Source organism: Mustelus asterias, chromosome 14, assembly GCF_964213995.1.
Source record: "Mustelus asterias chromosome 14, sMusAst1.hap1.1, whole genome shotgun sequence".
Classification (NCBI taxonomy): Eukaryota; Metazoa; Chordata; class Chondrichthyes; order Carcharhiniformes; family Triakidae; genus Mustelus; species Mustelus asterias.
Window position 1 is genome coordinate 9,628,900 of NC_135814.1, and position 16,390 is coordinate 9,645,289.

The following is a 16,390-nucleotide window of genomic DNA, read 5'->3' on the forward strand; positions in this document are numbered from 1 at the left end:
TACTTGTTCCTCATTGCACCTCAGCCCCCTTGGTGGGATTTTCTGGCCGTGCTCGTCCCAAGGCCAAAAGATCTCGCCCCAGGTCAACAGTCTTTGCATGGACCATGTCCCGCCCGCCACAAAGAACAAAGAAAAGTACAGCACAGGAACAGGCCCTTCAGCCCTCCAAGCCCGTGCTGATCATGATGCCCTAACTAAACTTAAAAATCCTTCTGCTCTTACTCGATAAGTGTCCCTCTATTTCCTCCCTATTCATGCACCCATCCAGATGCCTCTTAAATGTTGCTAATGTGCCTGCTTCCACCACCTCCTCTGGCAGCACGTTCCAGGCATCCACCACTCTCTGCACGAAAAACTCCCCCTGCACATCTCCCTTAAACTTTCCCCCTCTCACCTTCAACCTGTGCCCCCTTGTAATTGACACTTCCACCCTGGGAAAAAGCCTCTGACTATCCACCCTGTCTATGCCTCTCATAATTTTGTAGACCACTATCAGGTCTCCCCTCAGCCTCTGTCTTTCCAGTGAAAACAACCCTAGTTTATTTAGCCTCTCCTCATAGTCAACACGCTCGAGACCAGGCAACATCCCGGTGAACCTTCTTTGCGCTTTCTCCAAAGCTTCCACATCCTTCTGGTAGTGTGGTGACCAGAACTGCAAGCAATACTCCAAATGTGCACTCAATACTCCAAATGCAAATTCCATGGTGGTGGGATGGTAAAATTCAGCCTCTTGTCTCCACTCTGCGCTCCCACGTGAACCTTCACATGCATTAATGTCTGAATCTGGGTTTTTATTTGAATTCTGTTTTGTTTATTTGGATTCAGTAATGTGGCTGACTCCCGGTTTGAGTGATACCTCCTTATTGTTTCTGTCTGAACTCAGAGCATGGCACCATTCTGAAAACCCTCTCGTCAGAGACAAAGAACCTGCGAAGCTGCTACTTAGAGGAGCTGCAGCTGCTTCCGCCCGGCCAACAGGAGCCAATCCGAAGCCTGCAGATCCTTCACAGCGACAGGTCCCTGTTTGTGGGACTGAATGGAAAGGTGTTGAAGATCCCTTTGGAAAGATGTTTCTCCTACAAAACCGAAGTGTGAGTCTCCTAAAGCCATGGCTAAAAGACCATTAACTTATGTATATGTGAGTGTGCTGAGGGCTCTATATGTGAGTGTGCAGAGTGGTGTATATGTGAGTGTGCTGAGTGGTGTGTATGTGAGTGCGCTATGTGGTATATATGTGAGTGCACTGAGTGGTGTATCTGTGAGTGCGCTGAGTGGTGTATATGTGAGTGCACTGAGTGGTGTATATGTGAGTGCACTGGGTGGTGTATATGTGAGTGTGCAGAGTGGTGTATATGTGAGTGTGCAGAGTGGTGTATATGTGAGTGTGCAGAGTGGTATATATGTGAGTGTGCAGAGTGATGTATATGTGAGTGCACTGAGTGGTGTATATGTGAATGTGCTGAGTGGTGTATATGTGAGTGTGCAGAGTGGTGTATATGTGAGTGTGCAGAGTGGTGTATATGTGAGTGTGCAGAGTGGTGTTTATGTGAGTGCACTGAGTGGTGTATATGTGAATGTGCTGAGTGGTGTATATGTGAGTGTGCAGAGTGGTGTATATGTGAGTGTGCAGAGTGGTGTTTATGTGAGTGTGCACGGGCTGAGTGCGCCACTGGCTCGACCAGCGTTCATTGCCCATCCCTCATTGCCTTTCAGAAGGTGGTGGTGAGCTGCCTTCTCGAACCGCTGCAGTCCATGTGGTGTAGGTAGACCCACAGTGCTGTTAGGGAGAGTGGTCCAGGATTTTGACCCAGCGACAGTGAAGGAACGGCTGATATATTCCCAAGTCAGGGTGGTGATTGACTTGGAGGGGAACTTGCAGGTGGTGATGTTCCCAGGTACCTGCTGCCCTTGTCCTTCGAGATGGCAGCAGTCACAGGAGGCATGTTTGTATCAGATTTCATCCACACAGTGTGTTGGGTTAGATAAGGTTGTGGTGTCTGTGATTTTAGTCAAACTTCAGACCGAGTGTGACCTTGCCAGTTTCTGCAGAAATAATCCCTTTCTCTCCGAGATGCTGTGGGGCAGCTGGTATTTATGTAATGTGGAGGGAAGGAGAGGCAATCAGTAAAACGGCGGGGTCTCCATCTTCAGCTGGCGTTCATGACGTAAAGAAGGATTTGGTAGATTGCTGACTCCGGGAGTGTCCTATTTCCACTCGCGTCCCACCAGGGACCATCAAAAGTCAACACATGGCTGGATGCTTATTTTTCTGATCTCCATCCAAAGCCCTGGTACCAGTTGCGACACCCAACATGTCACTGAGGCAGCACTGAGCAAACACCTGGACCATTGTTTCCACACAGGGGGAGGCTGCTGGCTGTAGAAAGGCTCAGTGTGGACCTGCACACTGTCCCCACAAGCTCCGTTGCCAAATCCATGGAGATCATAGAATGATGCTGTAGGGGAGGAGGCCATTCAGCCCATTCTGCTGGTACCGGCTCTTTGAAACATTATCCAATTAGATCACTGCCTTTTTCAACTAAGGGTGGGATTTTCCGACCCCTGGCGGCATGTTTTTGCAGCGGCAGAGGTGGCCCGCCATTGGCCAACAATGGGACCCTCCTTCCCTTTGAACCACGCTCTCTGGGTTCAAATCCCACTCGAGGACTTGTTGACCAAAGAAGGTGGATTTGTAACGTGGCCAAAGAAGTTGCAGATCCACTTGTAAATCTATCAAACATGTGCCAATGGCGGGTGGAATAGTGGGAGAGATCCCTGGTCAGCTATCTGCAGATGGCAAGGGCAAACCTTCATAGAATCTACAATGCAAAAGGAGGCCATTTGGCCCATCGAGTCTGCACCGACAACAATCCCACCCAGCCCTATCCCCGTAACCCCACATATTTACCCTGGCTAATCCCCCTGACACTAAGGGGCAATTTAGCATGGCCAATCCACCTAACCCGCACATCTTTGGACTGTGGGAGGAAACCGGAGCATTCGGAGGAAACCCACGCTGACACAGAGAATGTGCAAACTCCACACAGTGACCCAAACCGGGAATCGAACCTGGGTCCCTGGCGCTGTGAAGCAGCACTGCTAACCACTGTGCTACCATGCCGTCCAAACCTTGAACCCGCACTAAAGTCCATTGTCACCAATGCCCTCTCAGGGCTTGGTGCCCAGAGAGAGATTGCCATGGGAGAGGGTGGACCTCAGTTCACCGTCTCATCCCGCAGTAGGAATGTCACGGTCAGCCTCAGCACCGGAGAGATGGCAAATGAAACCAGGAAGGGTTCCCATTGGCTGAGAGTGGTCTGGTGGGTTCTGTGGGAATGTCAGACTGGGATGGGGCTGAGCTGGAATACCGACGTACCTGTGCAGGTAGGCATGCCATTGGACAAGTGGCCTTTACCTGCTGGATACAGCCAATGGGGCAAATGATTGCCGCGGGTGTTGGAGGGTAAAGGATTGTGGAGTTGGGGCGGCAGTAAGAAGAGAACAGCGTAGAAAAATATCAAGATAGAAAGCTGTCAAAGTCTTTTGGTTATCCAAACATTTGGGGGGGTGGTTGTGAGGAGACAGTAGCAGCAGCTGTGGATAATTACCTGTTACCCTACTCCCTGTTTAGTCAGCTTCTCTGTGACTACACTAAGTACAACACTGTCAGAAAACAGATGTCTACTGTACACTGCATCACCTATAGAATCAAAAACTTTCAAAATATCAGGAAAAATGACTTCCTTCCTCACCGCCGTGTGTCTTAAATAATATGATTATCTTCAATTAAAACTTCACTGTTTGACAGTCGAGATAAAATTATATTTTCCCTGGAAATGACTTGTCAAAGTCCAATACTCCCACTTGATTGAACTTACTTGAATTCAATTTCCCATCCTCTATGGAATCAGTATGAAGCTTGAACATTCGAGTTTCCCTTTCCCTCGTTCTCTTTTATTAAGTTGCCCTCACCACTCCACCCAACACCACCCCCCACCAAACCCCCCCCCCCCCCCCCCCCCCCCCCCCCCCGACCCACCCCTCCATTCAGATTCAGGTTGCCGAGTCGATCTCTGTACCAGTCAGACCAACCAAGGTCCCAGTCTGACAGCACCTCAGAAATTAAAGTCCTCTCCCTTACTGCCAGGCCCATCTGAGTAACTTCCTTATCTGACCCTCAATGAACCCTCCTCACTCCAATCCTCCTCATCCAACTCTCCTCCTTCAACCCTCCTCACTCCAACCCTCCTCCTCCAACACTCTTCATCCAATCCTCCTCCTCCAATCCTCCTCCTCCAATCCTCCTCCTCCAATGCTCCTCCTCCAATCCTCCTCCTCAATCCTCCTCCAATCCTCCTCCTCCAATCCTCCTCCTCCAACCCTCCTCCCCCAACCCTCCTCCTCCAACCTTCCCCATTCAACTCTCCTTGTCCACCCCCCCTCGTCCAACTTCCTCAAGCAACCCTCCTCATCCAACCCTCCTCAAGCAACTCTCTTCGTCCCACCCTCCTCCTCCAACCCTCCTCATCCAACCCTCCTCCTCCAACCCTCCTCATCCAACCCTCCTCATCCAACCCTCCCCATCCAATCCTCTTCATTCAACTCCCCTCGTCCACCCCCTCACCCAACTTCCTCATCCAACCCTCCTCATCCTTGAGCAATCCTCCTCGAACAATCCTCCTCCAATTCAGCCTCTTGCGCATCCCCACTTCCCAACCTGCAGTGATCGCACTGGTGAGCCTGGATGCAGTGACTTGGCAATGCACTAAATCACCCTCCATATTGGTGAGGTTCTCATTGGCGACTGATTTGTACAGCTGAGCTGCTAGTGAAGCTACTTCAGAGTCTGGATAAATGGGAGATTTTCGACTTGGCAAATTGTAATTAGGGATCTGGCCTGAGGCCTCAGCTCTTTACTATCTATGTTAATGACCCAGCTGAAGGGACAGAGTGTATTGTAGCCACAGAAAGGGAGAAAGCAAGTTGTGAGGAGGACACCAAGCACTGAATCACCCTCGGTCCCAAATTCAGGCCAAGGTTCTGAGGGGGTTTGGCATGTTGGACACCGAGCGGATTGTTATCCTGGTTGGAGGATCTGGAACTCGGGAGGCACAGTTTCAAAGTAATGAGGATCTCCCATTTGAGACGGAGATGAGGAGGATTTTCTTTCCTCAGAGGGTCGTTATTCTATGGGATTCTCTCCCCATTGAGCAGTGCAGGCTGTGGGTCATTGAATACGTTCAAGGCTGAGTTGGACAGATTTTGAATTGACCAGGGTCAAGGGTTATTGGGGACAGGCAGAAAAATGGAGTTGAGGCCGCAATCGGATAACCTGTGAACTTATTAAACGGTGGAATAGACTCAAGGGACTGAATGGCCTCCTCCTGCTCCTACTTCCTGCGTTCTTTAAGAGTCAACCATATGTAGTGGGCTAGAGTTCCGTGTAGGCCAGGCCAGATAGAGGTAGTTTCATGGACATTAGTAAACCATGTTTGTATTTTGTGACAATTGGGTGAATTTTTATAGCCCACACATTCACAGGTTCATTCAATTCACATTCACAACTTGGCCACACGAGGATGTGACCTCATGAAGTCTGTTACTGACCCACTTTCATAAACATTAGGTTGTCTGACTGAGGCAGGAATGCAAAATATTTCTGAGTGAACATTGATTTAACTCTAAGATTACACAACAATTCAACTCTTCTGTGTGTGTGTTTGTGTACGTGGGTTTGTGTGTGTATTCATGTTCATCTGTGTGTCAGTGTTCATGTGTGTTGATTTTCATAGTGTTCATGTTCACGTATGTGTTCATATTTGTGTTTGTTCATGTATGTGTTTCCTGTGTTCATTTTTGTGTGTGTGTATTCATGTGTGTGTGTATGAGTGTGTTCATATCTCTGTGTGTGTATTCATGTTTGTGTGTGTATTCATGTTTGTGTGTATGAGTGTGTTCATATTTCTGTGTGTATGTGTGTATTCGTGTTTGTGTGTGTGTGTGTGTATTCATCTTTGTGTGTGTTCACTGCCGTGGCGATAAGCTGGACAAACAGAGATTTACTAAATCCTCATTAGAGAATTATAGAACAGGAGTCTGGGGATATGGACCGCCCTCTGTTATGTAAATGGTTAACTGGGGGAGAGGGGAGTTGCAGAGAGCACAATGTCCTTTACCCTCCCTCCCTCCTGCTAGAAGTGGCATTGCATTGGAGAAATTACTGATCCAAAAACCATGCGGCCCTCTGCACTCCTGCACAGTGCTGGCTCCACATTTGACGACGCTTTGGGTGTTACTTAAGCCTGTTGGTACATCAGAGCTTTATTCTGTCCTTGCCTGGTGCCCACATGCCAATGCGAGTTAAAGATAGAATGCGGAGCGCTGCCTGAATTGTCTGAGTGCGTCCGTGAAGGAATGCCACTTGGGCGAGCTGCCAGTCATGCCCGTGAAACCGCATCATTGACCAAGAGTCAACGTCTTTGCAAGGGGCAGCTTTTTTTTTTGTGAATGGATTCCCAGTCTGGCTTGGTCGCCTAGGCGACGGAGCATCCAGCGTCTGAGTCTGCTTCTGATGCCTTTGCGTTGTTTTTTTTTGCTCTCTCTTGGCGGTTTTGACAGCGGTGGGCAAAGTTGTCGCGAAGGAAAAGATGAAAACCGACGGAGCATTATTCCCTGAGATTTGATGAAAGAGTGAGGGAGGGAGCGTAAGGTTTGCACATTGTGTCCACTTGAGCTACACAATTATAGATGTCACCCTTCAGATCAGAGCTGTGTGAGCAACTGTCGTCGGCTTGTCACCGGAGATGGGTAATGGTGGGAGCAGTGTGAAGTGATAAATGTAAGAGTGTCACGCAAGAGATGTGTTGGCACAACATTAAAGCGCAGTGTCTTAAGTAGAAATATTTTTTATTTTTGTGTTGACTGTTGCGCGTTGGTGCCAACATCTGGAGACAGCACAGCAGTAGACGCGGCGAAGACCCTTCATGTTGATTTGTGATGGTTTCAGTTTTTCTGGAGAGCTCTTGCGTGCTGAAGGATGTTTCTCCGATTGCTTTGTGTGATAACAGCAGTCACTGCTCGCTGTCAGAACCCCCTCGCCTCCTGACAATTGGAATGAAATCAGATGATTTTTTTTCATGGCTGGCTGACATTTGCTGGCTCTCTGATAAGTTCCTATCGCCCCCCTCCATGTCTCGTGCTTCCGTTCTTGGTTTTCTGTGGACTGCGTTGGTAAACAGGTATTGCCGTTTCCTTGGCTACCAGCCTGGCTGCACGCAATGTTCATGCGCGCCTCTTTGACGGCTCACCGGTTGGCATTCAGTCGCTGATGCTATCGCCATTTTGGGTTCTTCATTTGGCTTCATTCACGATTTGCGTTCAATAATCGCACGGCCTTCCACTAAATCAGCAGCACAGGTGGAGGCTATTCGGTCCATCCTGCCTGTGCCGCTCTTCAATTCAATCAGGCCCGTAGATCTTCCAGCTACCATTTTCTTCCCATGTATTTATCCCATGCAGCATGGTGGCCCAGTGATTAGTACATCTGCCTCACAGCGCCTGCGGCCCCGGTTCGATTCCCGGCTTGGGTCACTGTCTGTGTGGAGTCTGCATCTCCTCCCCGTGTCTGCGTGGGTTTGCTCCGGGTGCTCCGGTTTCCTCCCACAGTCCGAAAGGCGTGCTGGTCAGGTGCATTGACCATGCTAAATTCTCCCTCAGTGTCCCCGAACAGGTGCTGGAGTGTGGCGACCAGGGGATTTTCACACTAACTTCAATGCAGTGTTAATGTAAGCCTACTTGTGACAATAATACTCAAACTTAAAAACTCTTTTTGAAAGTTCCTATTGAATCTGCTTCCACCGCCCTTTCAGGCAGCCAATTCCGCATCTCCCCATCTGGTTCTTGGGCCAGTGGGAATGTTCTGTTCCTAGCCCCCGGTTTGTCCTCATTTACTCAGATAAAAACTCCAGATAAAATTTGAACACCTCTATTGAACCTCCCCCTTAATCTTCTCCGTTCTAAGGAGAACAATCCCAGCTTCTCCAGTCTCCATGAAGGAAGCAAATGTGATGTGAGAAAAACCTTTTTCACGCAGCGAGTAGTTGGGGTCTGGAATGCACTGCCTGGAGTATGGTGGAGACAGGTTCCTTCGAGCCATTCAAGAGGGCACTGGATGATTAGTTGAACAGAAATAATGTGCAGGGGAATGGGATTAAATCAGGATGCTCATTTCGATGGGCCAAATAGCCTCTTTCTGCACCGTAACGATTCTGTGATCCCCTCAGTGCAGAACCTTAGTTTTCTGTTTTGTGGGGCAGGGTTTTGCGGGGAAGGTGGGCAGCACGGTGGCACAGTGGTTAGCGCTGCTGCCTCACAGCGCCAGGGTCCTGGGTTCAATTCCAGCCTCGGGTAACTGTCCGTGTGGAGTTTGCACGTTCTCCCTGTGCCTGCGTGGTTTACTCTGGGTGCTCTGCTTCCCTCCCACAGTACAGGGAGGTGCAGGTTAGGTGGATTGGCCATGCTAAATTGTCCCTGAGTGTCCAAATGTGTAGGTTAGGGGGAATTGGCTATGATAAATGTGTGAGGTTACAGGGATAGAGTGGGGGAAAGGGTAATGCACTCTCTCAGAGAGAGTCAGTGCATACTCAATGGGCTGAATGGCCTCCTTCTGCACTGTAGAGGTTTTATGATTCTAAGGGGGGGCGCGGGGTTAGTGAGCATAATATTGTGTGGGGCCTATTTCCTCTTTTGGATCTCTTTTCCCCCAAATCATTCAGAGCAAAGCTTCAAAGCAGAGAAGCCAGGAGAGTTAGTTGAGTAATGTAGGCTCAGTGAGTGAGTGAACTTTAGGTTCTTTTATCAGATGGATGAGCTAGGATGGGTCAGGTAGTCTTCGCTGTCCATATCTAACTTACTCTTTGCTAGCAAGGAGGGCAGTCTGCTATTTCTAATCCTCAGACAATGATCTAATTGCTCCATGATAAGTGTGAGGTAGTTCATTCAACCTCTCCTTAACCTCCTCCCATGGTTGAAATGGTTGCTCTGGGCAATTCGGCTGCCCGCTCTGGTGTCAACCAACCCTCGGTGGGAGCCACTCTCCCCTCTGAACCCCGGGGCGAAGCTGCAGGCAGGAGGCGCGATGAAACGGTGAAAAGGAAAATTGCAAGGGCAGTGTCGCGAGTGAGAAGGTCGGGGGAGGGGTGAGTGGGAGGGTTGGGGGAAGGAGTGAGTGGGAGGGTGGGGGAAGGAGTGAGTGGGAGGGTCGGGGGAGGGTGAGTGGGAGGGTCAGGGGAGGGTGAGTGTGAGGGTCGGGGAGTGTGAGTGGGTGGGAGAGGTGAGTGGGAGGGTCGGAGGAGGGGTGAGTAGGAGGGTGGGGGAAGGAGTGAGTGGGAGGATCAGGGGAGGGTGAGTGGGAGGGTCGGGGAGTGTGAGTGGGTGGATTGTGGGGAGGAGTGAGTGGGAGGGTCGGGGGGAGGGTGAGTGGGAAGGTCGGGGAATGTGAGTGGGTGGATTGTGGGGAGGGGTGAGTGGGAGGGTCGGGGGGAGGGTGAGTGGGAAGGTCGGGAATGTGGTGAGTGAAAGAATCAAGGGGAGGGTCGATCAGGACCATCCGGTGTACCTGCCTCTGATGATTGTTCAAGCTTTCTGAAGCTAAATTTCCACGGCTGATTCTATGGAGCCTTCCCCTGGAGTAACATTCTCTGCCTTCAGCTTCCAGGCTTTTCTCTCTGGCAGATTTTCTCAGCATCTGTTGGGAGCCTCCCTCAGCTCAGAATTGAATTGAACTTGAGACATTTTGGCCCCAAGGTGCTGCCTGATGGGCTGAAGGGCCTTTTCTGTGCTGTATGACTCTGACTGTATGTAGAGAGACTGTTGGTTCGAAGCCATCTTCATCGTCTTCGGTACATCACTGTGTGTGCGGTACCGTACTCCGTCTCACATTAACTCCGTATGTGCCAGACCCTTAAACCATGATGGAGAAGGCCAGCAGACCGCTAGAAAACCCAGGCCCAGCGTGAGCCTCCATTTTCAGCAACAGTTCAGTCCTCAGAGACATCCTGCTACAACTTAGCAGCAGAATAAAACATCGCTCATTAATAAGCCACTCTTTAAAAGACAGCACAGCTTCCGCCTCACCCCCTGCAACACCACAGCCATTAACTTATCCCAGGATCGGCATTGGAGAAAATACCCCTTGGCTCCATAAGGCAGTCAGTCGAGATGCTAGGCGGGGTGGGTGGGGGGAAGGAGGATATAGCAGTGAACAAGGTTACATTACGGCCAAATAATCCAGAGAAAGACTATTTCCTCGGGTGAATGGAGCGGTAACTAGGGGGCATAATTATAGGGCTCATGGTGGGAGATATAGGAAGGATGTCCGAGGTAGGTTTTTTACTCAGAGAGTGGTTGGGGTGTGGAATGGACTGCCTGCAGGGATAGTGGAGTCAGAAACTTTAGGAACATTTAAGAAGCTATTGGATAGGCACATGGAGCACTTCGGGATGATAGGGAGGAAATAGCTTGATCTGGGTTTCAGACAAAGCTCGGCACAACATCGTGGGCCGAAGGGCCTGTTCTGTGCTGTACTGTTCTATGTTCTAGAATGTGAATTCAGATCCCACCATTGCAATCTGAGCATTGACTGAGTGCCACATGTGAAAAGATGGAAATGAAACGTCTAGCCGGTTCACTGAGCCTCTTCCAAAACATTCAGGGCAAAACTAAACATTGTGACTCCTTGTGTAGCCTCTTACTACCAGCAAGAAGCAATCTGAGACATTTCCTGGAGTGGTGATAAAGTGCAACGTAAATGCGCATCCTTTTTACTGACTGATTACCCATGCATCAGTGAGAAGGCAACTAAAGTGCAAAAAAAAATAGGATGGCCTGTAGATCTATTTAGAAGAGTAAGAATGATTTCCACCCACTCCTTTTCTCTTAAAATGAGCTTTGATTGCTGGGCTCACTTCATTCTCGTCCGCCTTTTGTGTTCCGCACTGTCTTACTTCAGTCCTGTCATTATCCTGACTCCTTTCTGGCCTCTATCCTCGTTACCTCTCCCTCCCATGCCTACGTCAACTCTCTTTGTCCTTTCTCCAGTCGCACGGTGTCATTATGAAATGCGATGGGTTCAGGCTGTTAGGGCACAGAATGGAATCGGTTGCCCCGCAGTGACGAATTGCCTGACATTGACTGAGTGTGTTTGCTCTAACTGGTCAGGAAGGGTTAGAGAGCCTAGCAGGTAAACTGCAAAGTCAGTGTCTGCTTCCGTTCTGATCAAGCTTTGTATCAGATGAAGCTGAATGGGGCCCGAGGCACCACTTCATTCCTTCTCCCTAAGTGTTTCTTATTCATTTATGGGACATGGGCAAAGGTCCACCATTGGTTCCCCATCCCTAATTGCCCCTGGGAAGGTGGTGGTGAGCTGCCTTCATGCGGTCCATTTGGTGTAGGTACACCCACAGAGCTGTTTGAGAGGGAGTTCCAAGAGTTTAACTCAGCAACAGTGAAGGAACGGCTGATATATTTCCAAGTCTTGTCTTTTTGTCTTTTAAAAAGCGTATAGACAGTTACATGAGTAAGATGACTATCGAGGGATATGGGCCAAGCTCAGGCAATTGGGACGAGCTTAGTCATTAAAAAAAAAAGGCGGCATGGACAAAGTTGGGCCGCAGGGCCTATTTCCATGCTGTAAACCTCTATGGCTCTAAGTCAGGGTAGTAAGTGTTTTGGAGGGTGACTTCCAGGTGGTGGTGTTCCCAGATACTTGCTGCTCTTGCCCTTCTATTTGGGAGTGGTCGTGGGTTTGGAAGGTGCTGTCTATGGAGCCTTGGTGAGTACTTGCATTGCATCTTGTAGATGGTACACACGCCTGCTACTGTTCATCAGTGGTGGAGGGATTGAATGTTTCTGGATGGGGTGGCAGTCAAGTGGGCTGCTTTGTCCTGGATGGTGTTGAACTTCTTAAGTGTTGTTGGAGCTGCACTCATCCAGGCAAGTGGGGAGTATTCCATCACACTCCTGACTTATGCGTTGTAAATGGTGGATAGGATTTGGGGAGTTAGGAGGTGAGTTACTCACCACAGGATTCCTAGCCTCTGACTGCTCTGGTAGCCATGATGTGGAGATGCCGGCGTTGGACTGGGGTGAACACAGTAAGAAGTCTCACAACACCAGGTTAAAGTCCAACAGGTTTATTTGGTAGCAAATACCATAAGCTTTCGGAGCACTGCTCCTTCGTCAGATGGAGTGGAAATGTGAAGTGGAAATGACATTTCCACTCCATCTGACGAAGGAGCAGTGCTCCGAAAGCTTATGGTATTTGCTACCAAATAAACCTGTTGGACTTTAACCTGGTGTTGTGAGACTTCTTACTGTGCTCTGGTAGCCACAGTATTTATAAGTCTGGTTCGGTTAAGTTTCTGGTTAATGGCTACCCCTGGGATGTTGATAGTGGGGGATTCAGTGATGGTGATGCCATTAAATATCAAGGGGCGAATGTTAGATCCTCTCTTGTTGGTGGTGGACATTGACTGGCACTTGTGTGGCATGAATGTTACTTGCCACTTGTCAGCCCGAGCCTGGATATTGCCCAGGTCTTGCTGCATTTGGACATGGACTGCTTCAGCATCTGAGGAGTCGCAAATGGTGCTATTGTGCAATCATCGGCGAACATCCTCACTTCTGACCTTATGATGGAAGGAAGGTCATTGCCAAAGGAGCTGAAGATAGTTGAGCCTAGGACACTACCCTGAGGAATCCCTGTGGTGATGTCTTCTAACTGAGATGAACAACCATCTTCCTTTGTGCCAGGTATGACTCTAACCAGCAGGGAGCTTTCCCCCTGATTCCCATTGACTACAGTTTCGCTCGGGCTCCTTGATGCCACACTCGGTCAACTGCTGCCTTGATGTCAAGGGCAGTCACTCTCACCTCACCTCTGGAGTTCAGCTCTTTTGTCTATATTTAAACCAAGGCCATAATGAGGCCAGGAGCAGAGTGGCCCTGGCAGAGCCCGAACTGAACATGAGTGAACAGGTTATTAAAACATAAAAACATAGAAACTAGAAGCAGGAGTAGGCTATTCGGCCCTTCGAGCTTGTTCTGCCATTCATCTTGATCATGGCTCATCATCAATTTTAATATCCTGATCCCCCCCTTCCTCCCATATCCCTTGATCCCTTTAGCCCCAAGAGCTATATCTAATTTTTTCTTGACAACATTTTGGCCTCAACTACGTTCTGTGGTAGTGAATTCCACACATACCCCTTATCCTCAAACTATGACCTCAAGATCTGGACTCTCCCATTGGGAACACTGGCTAAGTGCCGCTTGATAGCACTGTTGATGACCCTTTCAATCACTTTATTGGTGATCAAGAGTAGACTGATGGGGCAGTAAGTGACCAGGCTGGATTTGTCCTACTCTTTATGTATAGGACATAGACCTCTTCTGAAAGACAGCATCCGCAGCAGTACAGTACTCCCTCAATCCTGCACCAGAAATATCATTCTAGCTTTTGTGTTCAAGTCTTGGGCATGGGTTTTGACCCCATGAACTTCTGGTTCGGAGGTCAGAATGCTACTACTGATCCATGGCTGGCATGAAGGGAAGGTATTAGTGCATGTTGTTCCTAGATAAACTCAGGACGAGGGCTTCTGGTACGCAGGGTTGCTAGTGTTCTTCTGTTTGTATCAGTAACCCAATGTGAAAGCAGCAACAACAACAATGTGTATTTATATAGTGACTAACATAATGAAATACCATATCCCAAGGTGCACCACAGTGGAGCCATCGAAGGAGATATTAAGACAGATAGCAAGTCAAAAGCTTGAACAAAGAGGCAGGTTTTAAGGAGCATCTTAAAGGAGGAGAAGAGAAATATGGAGGCAGAGAGGTTTAGGAATTCCAGAGCTTAGAGCCTAATGGGGGCAGCACGGTGGCACCGTGGTTAGCACTGCTGCCTCACAGCGCCAGGGACCCGGGTTCAATTCCCAGCTGCGGTCACTGTCTGTGTGGAGTTTGTACATTCTCCCCCTATCGGCGTGGGTTCCCTTTGGTTTCCTCCCACAGTCTGAAAGATGTGCTGGTTAGGGTGCATTGGCCGTGCTAAATTCTCCCTCAGTGTACCGGAACAGGCGCCGGAGTGCGGCGACTAGGGGATTTTCACAGTAACTTCATTGCAGTGTTAATGTAAGCCCGCTGGTGACTCCAAGTTTAAAGCAATTGACTGAAGACGGGCTGCCAATGGTGGGGCGCTTAAAATCAAGAGGCCAGAGTGCAGAGGTCACAGAGGGTCATAGGCTGGAGGAAGATAGGGAGGGGGGATTCATAGAGGGATTTGAAACCAAGGATTGAAATGTTTAAAATCCAGGCAGCACTGAGCGCGGTGATGGGTGAGTGGGAATGAAAACAGATGTTAAACAGATACTTCAGACTGAGGCGGTGAGACTCCAGTGAGATCAGTGCCAAGAGGAATATAGAGAAGAAGATTTTCAGTGAATAATGGTTATGACGAGAAGTGAGTGGAGCGGGTCGGGTTGACAGTGTAGCTCCTGTATCATCTGCCCATGGCTGTCAGCTTCCCTAAAATACGCTTAAAAGAGAAAAGATACATGTCGAAATTTTACAGCCCTTCCTGCCGGCGGCTTCATACAATCATAGAATCCTACAGTACAGAAAGAGGCCATTCGGCCCATCGAGTCTACACTGACCACAATCCCACCCAGGCCCCATTCCTGTAACGCCACATATTTACCCTGCTAATCCCCCGATGCTAGGGTCAATTTAACATGACCAATCAACCTAACCCGCACACCTCTGGACTAGAACATAGAACAGTACAGCACAGAACAGGCCCTTCGGCCCACGATGTTGTGCCGAGCTTTATCTGAAACCAAGATCAAGCTATCCCACTCCCTATCATCCTGGTGTGCTCCATGTGCCTATCCAATAACCGCTTAAATGTTCCTAAAGTGTCTGACTCCACTATCACTGCAGGCAGTCCATTCCACACCCCAACCACTCTCTGCGTAAAGAACCTACCTCTGATATCCTTCCTATATCTCCCACCATGAACCCTATAGTTATGCCCCCTTGTAATAGCTCCATCCACCCGAGGAAATAGTCTTTGACTGTGGGAGGAAACCCGGAGGAAACCCCATGCAGACATGGGGAGAATGTGCAAACTCCACATGGACAGTCACTCGAGGCTGGAATTGAACCCGGGGTCCCTGGCGCTGTGAGGCAGCAGTGCTAACATTTTCACCACTGTGCCGCACCAAACTGTGTTGGGTTCTTCCAGTCCCACCGATGGTGTTACCCCCTTCCCTCTGGGGAAAATGGAGCATTTTCTCCAATGCCTTTCACAGACCTCCGGAGCAGAACTAACTCACTGGGCAAGACTTTCCGCACAACCCATCGCGAGGCGGTGGCACAGTGGTTAGCGTTGCTGTCTCACAACACCAGGGACCGGGGTTCGATTCCCGGCTTGGGTCACTGTCTGTGCGGAGTCAGCACGTTCTCCCAGTGCCTGCGTGGGTTTCCTCCGGGTGCTCCGGTTTCCTCCCCACAGTCCGAAAGATGTGCTGGTTGGGTGCATTGACCATGCTAAACTCCCCCTCAGTGTACCCGAACAGGTGCTGGAGTGTGGTGACTAGGGGATTTTCACAGTAACTTCATTGCAGTGTTAATGTAAGTCTACTTGTGACTAATAAATAAACTTTAAAATTTAAAAGTGTTTTGCGGCAGTGGAAGGAAGCTCGCCATTGCCTGGTGGCGAGCTTCTGCTCCCTCCATTGTCAACGGGGTTTCCCATTGAAAACATTCCTCACCGCCGGGGTACCCACGTCCGGGGCTGCTCCAGCACTGGGACCAGTAGACCCCTCCAGCCGTTGCTTCTTAAGAGTTTTTTTATCTGTGATGGGGGCAATTTAATTCCTGTGTTGGAATTTGTTTTTATTTTCAGTTGGTTAATTACTCATGGCTGTGTCTGATTGGCAGATCCTGTCTGGGAGTGAGGGATCCTTACTGTGGCTGGGACCTGCGAAAGAAGAGGTGTACTACCATCGAGGACAGCTCCAACATGAGCCTGTGGAGCCAGAACATCACTGAGTGCCCGGTATGTGTTTGGGTGAACACCTCACAAATACTTCCCGTTAATGTCTGATTGTTCGCCACGGCCTGTCACTTTCCCCAAGGGTTGTGAGGCCTTCGGAGTGAGTTACGAAGAAACATCAGGGATGGTGGCAGGGATGAGGGCCTTCACTTGTACGGAGCATCTGGAGAAGCTGGGATTAGAGCAGAGAAGGCGAAGGGGAGATTTAATCGAGCTGTTCAAATTATGAGGGACTGTGATGGAGCAAGTGAGGAGAAGCTGGGACCATTGATAGAG

General features: G+C 49.4%; 1 protein-coding gene across 1 annotated transcript in view; it reads left to right on the plus strand.

Annotated features, from left to right (window-relative positions):
- Positions 1 to 16,390, plus strand: part of sema5ba (sema domain, seven thrombospondin repeats (type 1 and type 1-like), transmembrane domain (TM) and short cytoplasmic domain, (semaphorin) 5Ba) — a 323,927-nt gene that overhangs the window by 245,170 nt on the left and 62,367 nt on the right. The window contains exons 12-13 of the mRNA XM_078227863.1: positions 884 to 1,091; positions 16,000 to 16,117. Of these exons, the coding sequence (XP_078083989.1) occupies positions 884 to 1,091; positions 16,000 to 16,117 (326 nt within the window). The remainder of the gene's footprint in view (positions 1 to 883; positions 1,092 to 15,999; positions 16,118 to 16,390) is intronic.